Source organism: Gracilinanus agilis, chromosome 3 (assembly GCF_016433145.1).
Source record: "Gracilinanus agilis isolate LMUSP501 chromosome 3, AgileGrace, whole genome shotgun sequence".
In the NCBI taxonomy this organism is placed as follows: domain Eukaryota; kingdom Metazoa; phylum Chordata; class Mammalia; order Didelphimorphia; family Didelphidae; genus Gracilinanus; species Gracilinanus agilis.
This window is the reverse complement of record NC_058132.1, coordinates 245,480,038-245,484,545: the sequence shown is the minus strand read 5'-3', so window position 1 is coordinate 245,484,545 and position 4,508 is coordinate 245,480,038. Positions and strand designations below refer to the sequence as shown.

Sequence of the window (4,508 nt, the reverse complement as noted above, 5' to 3'; positions counted from 1 at the left end):
TCGCAGAGCAGACTTAACATGTAAATCAGGGCTTCCCTTGCCTCAGTGAGTTGCTCCTCAGTTACGCCCCTTGAACAAGAAGCAACAAGCTTTAAGTGAGACTGTGAAAGAGGTGGTGGTCTTTGGGGGTGAGCGACGCTGACGGGGTGGGGGTGGGTGTTGGTGCTTTTTTTGTTTGTTTGTTTTTTAAGAGAGATTTGAGAGTCTCACACCTTCACACCTCGTTCTTACGCTTCCTCCGGACTTTTCTCCTCCCGTTACCTCCGTGTATTTAAAGCAGAGCGGGGAAGGAGGGCACCCGGGCGGCTGAGGCTGAGGGGGGCTGGAGGCTGGCTGCAGATGCACCCAGCTGTCTCTCTAGCAATGTGGAGCCAGAGCCCTGAACAGGCGCCGGCGCTCAGGTGATTCGCTTCAAGATCTACCTATGCCTCTTCGCCTCCCAGGGCTGGGCGGAGAAAACCGACCCCTCCCCGCCCCCCCCCCCGCCCCCGTAGGCTCCCCCCAAGTGTGTGCCTGCCTCGGCGCCAGGAGAGATCCCGGGAAGTCTTGGTGAAAGACTGATATAGATATAAGGACATTTCTCCATGGAGTCACGTGACATAATTACCACCAGAATCAATCAAGATGAATTGCACGTCAGCACACGGTGGGGATTTTTTCTTAGTTGATCCTGTCCAAAGCCTCTTGTGCAATAGATGGATCTTGTTCAAGGCACGGAAATCTCCCGGTCGCTCGCCATCGCCCAAAGGAAGACATGACCGAGTTTGACGACTGCGGCCCCAGCGCAGCCAATATGTATCTGCCGGGCTGCGCTTATTACGTGGCCCCTTCGGATTTCTCCAGCAAGCCCTCGTTCCTGTCGCAGACGTCGTCCTGTCAAATGACTTTCCCTTACTCCTCCAACCTGCCTCACGTCCAACCGGTGCGCGAAGTGGCGTTCCGCGACTACAGCTTGGAGCGCGGTAAATGGCAATATCGAGGCAGTTACGCTCCTTATTACGCGGCAGAGGAGGTGATGCACAGGGACTTGCTGCCGCCTGGGAGCCGGAGGCCGGACATGCTATTCAAGACTTCGGAACCCGTTTGCGGTCCCCACGGCCCCTCGGGCGCCGCCTCCAACTTCTATAGTACGGTGGGGCGAAATGGGATCCTGCCCCAGGGCTTCGACCAGTTTTACGAGGCAGCGCCTGGACCCCCGTACCAGCAGCAGCAGCAACAGCCTCAGCAGCCTCAGCAGCAACAGCAACAGCAGCAGCCTCAGTCCAGCGGCGAGCCCGAAGGGGACGCTGAAAAGAGCAGCCTGAAGTCTCCCGCCACCGCGAGTCCTTGCGGCAAAGCCCCCTCGGGGCCGGAGCCCAAGGGGGCAGCGGAGAGCGGCTCCAGTGGCGATGCCCCCCCAGGGGAGGCGGGGGCGGAGAAGAGCGGAGGCGCAGGTAGGGACCTAGATGGGGGGGAAAGGAGGAGGGGTGGGGGTGCAGCCGAGCCCGGGCCCACCCTCTGGCAGCCGGCGTTTTATGTGCCATTTTATAAGCATTCGAAGGAGTTTATATATCCTATAAGATTTCTCTACCCGTTGTAAAGCGTGTTTACGATAGGAAACCAATTTAGGTGGGCTTAAGGTATTCTTCGAGGAGGATATTAATTGTTGCAAAGAGGATTTTGTTTTGGGGGACGGGGGGCGGTGAAGAGAGAAAGGTTTCTTGCAACAGTTGCTAGTAGGGTCACTAATGGTATCTTAGCTCTATCTTCGTTTCTTTTAAATGGGAAGGGGGGAGGGGGGGAGGCTGGTCATTAAACTGGACCTTATCCATGCAACTGGAGGAAAGGCACAGAGAAATATAAACAGCTCTTTCTCCACATTCATATATGTGTACATATATAAATATGTAAATATGTGTCCCTCTATATGCATGTGTGTATATACCCACGCACACCTATTAGACCTTTCCAAGCCTGCAATCTAATTTCTCCCGGCCCATATATCATTTCTATAGAGACACAAAGTCTTTTCATGAGAATGAGGGGATGTCACAAGCTATAGAAGGGGAGTCCAATGTCCTGCCCTGGTCCCTTTCCCTTAGAAGAGGGACTGACCAGAGGCCAGTGCATAGTTGGCCAAGTACAAGAGAGCTAGAAGTTGCGGTCTGGGTCTGGGCAGCAAGGAGAGCTCTGGGTGGTCTCCATCTAGTCTTCTAGTCTTTTTTTTTTCTTCCCCTTCCTTTCAGTGGTCCCCCAGCGATCGAGGAAAAAGAGGTGCCCCTACACCAAATACCAGATCCGAGAACTGGAACGGGAATTTTTCTTCAACGTGTATATAAACAAAGAGAAAAGACTCCAACTCTCTCGAATGCTCAACCTCACTGACCGACAAGTCAAAATCTGGTTCCAGAATCGCAGGATGAAAGAAAAGAAACTAAACAGGGATCGACTCCAATATTTCACTGGGAATCCCTTATTCTGAAAGATCGAGAAATCTCTCCCCCCCTCCCCTCCCCCAACTCTCACTCACACTCACACTCCTCCTCCCCTCACTCAGCCTGCCCGCCGGAGGCAAAAAGTCATTGGGTTTACATGACTCATCTTCCCTGCGGAACTCCAAGCTTCATTTCCACATTCAACTCGGTCAACTCGGTTACTTCCCAGCGATCAATGCCTGCAGAGGATGCCGGTGTCTTGGCGGATCGGATGCCTAATAAGGGGAAAATGGTAAATCCAAACATCCGTTTACAATTTTACCACCAAAGTGTTGTTGTTTTTTTTCTTGTTTTTTTTTTGTTTTTTTTTTTTGTCTCCCCTCTCCCCCCTAAAGTCTTCGTGGTGATACAGATGGACCTGTAGTGCGTTTGGCCGTGTTGCTTAAGGTGTTTTGTTCTGAGCTTAGAATCAACTGTTTCTTTTCACTAAATGAATGGCGATTATTTAAACTCTGGGAAATGTACCTTCGGTCTCTCTCTAAGTTTCCACTGTCATATAAACGCATGGGCCACTGTCTTTTTCATGTGAATAAATGGTTTCTAGTAAAACGAAGGTTCCATCCTCAATGCACTGTATGAATTTTCCTCTTTGAAGAACTTTAGCGTCTGAACAGGACATTTGAGGGAGCAAAGAGAACTGGCAGGACCCCCTTAACCCCATCCCCCAGCCAAAATGGAAGAAGAACATTTGCAGCTGAGTTAAAATCAGGGTTGATTTCTATCCCCAGCTGGCTCCTTTTCAATGTAACTTTCAGAGTTAATCCCTTCAGGGTGTGATACACCAAAGATGGCTCTCTGCCTTCTATCAGAGCTGATGGGACAGAGGCGGCAGGGATTTCTAAAGAGCTAATAATTCGTTCTTCCAGCTTGGGAAACTTGGAATTTCTGAAAACAAGAATCCCTCCCAATTTTTGGAATGATATGGGAAACGCAAATTCTCTCTTGATCCTTTTTACGATTTCAAGGAAGAGAAGGTCCCTTATAAAAATTAAAATCACCACTTTACGAAGTTCAAGAGATACCGCGGCCCCAGTTTGTAGAGTAGGGTTGCTTATTTCCCAGTCACGATAAAGTAAGTAGACAAAGGTAATCCCTGCTCAGAGCCCAGGGCTAAAGATCTCTTCCTTGCCTTTATTTCGTAAAGTGAAAGAATGTAGCTGAGGTCTTCTCTGCACTTTATGTTGCGTGACCTGGCTAAGCTGTTTACAAAACCTTGAACTGTCTAGACAACACCATAAAAACCGAAGTTCTAAACAGCTTAATTGGGTTATATTATACACCTTCTGGTGGGCGAAAAAAAGATTTCCGCAATGTGCAATAAAGTGGAGTGAGAAAGGGTTGTCTTTTTTTTTTTTTTTAAGACAAAGTAGATCTTATGGCTTGGCTTCTTATATGCCTAAAGTCGAAGAATAAATCCACAAAAGCACTAAAACATACTAAAAGAAAGCCGAGAAGGCTATCTCTAAAGGAAAAAATAAAATTAAAATGGCAAAGTCTTTTGCAAGAAGCAAAAACATAAGTGTATGCCTTTGAACTTCCAAAATGTCAAGGTCATCACCTTTAACCTTTGTGAATAATTAGGCGCCCTAAGGTTCTTCTGTTATTTTCAACCACCACCCACTATCACACACATATACCCCCTAACACACTCATTTATGACTTTGCAGAGAATCATATCAGGGGAATTGCCATAAATCTCTGAGCAAATTCCTAATTTCATGATCAATACTCTTAATTTCCCTCCAAACGTTTCTGTAAACTTAATGGCAACAGAATTCTTTACAAAGCCCTATTCGATCATAATGTCTCAGAACAATGTCTCCAGAACAGTTATGAAACACCATTTTGGGGATCTTAGATCGCTATCACCTTTCCTCCAATGATAGACTGTACTTGGGGGAAAAAAAGGAGCCATTTGAGAGGGGGAAGTTATTTCCAGACAGTTAGTCTTTCGTTATATTTTAAACCAATTTGTCGCCCTGTCAAATAAATTATTGCACCTTCAATAATATTAAACCACAGGATTTAATAGAA

The 4,508-nt window shown here is 47.6% G+C and overlaps 1 protein-coding gene across 1 annotated transcript; it reads left to right on the top strand.

The window, feature by feature from the left end:
* Positions 1-754: 754 nt before the first annotated feature.
* On the top strand, positions 755-2,531 carry HOXD11 (homeobox D11). The gene is made up of 2 exons (XM_044669766.1): positions 755-1,433; positions 2,226-2,531. Exons 1-2 carry the CDS (start codon positions 755-757, stop codon positions 2,459-2,461), a joined length of 915 nt encoding a protein of 304 aa, XP_044525701.1. The 3' UTR covers positions 2,462-2,531.
* The last annotated feature ends 1,977 nt before the right edge of the window (positions 2,532-4,508 follow it).

Coding starts and splice junctions, on each gene's coding strand:
- HOXD11 (XM_044669766.1), top strand. CDS start 755: ATGACCGAGTTTGACGACTGCGGCCCCAGCGCAGCCAATATGTATCTG. Junction 1,434..2,225: donor GGAGAAGAGCGGAGGCGCAG/GTAGGGACCTAG, acceptor CCTTCCTTTCAG/TGGTCCCCCAGCGATCGAGG.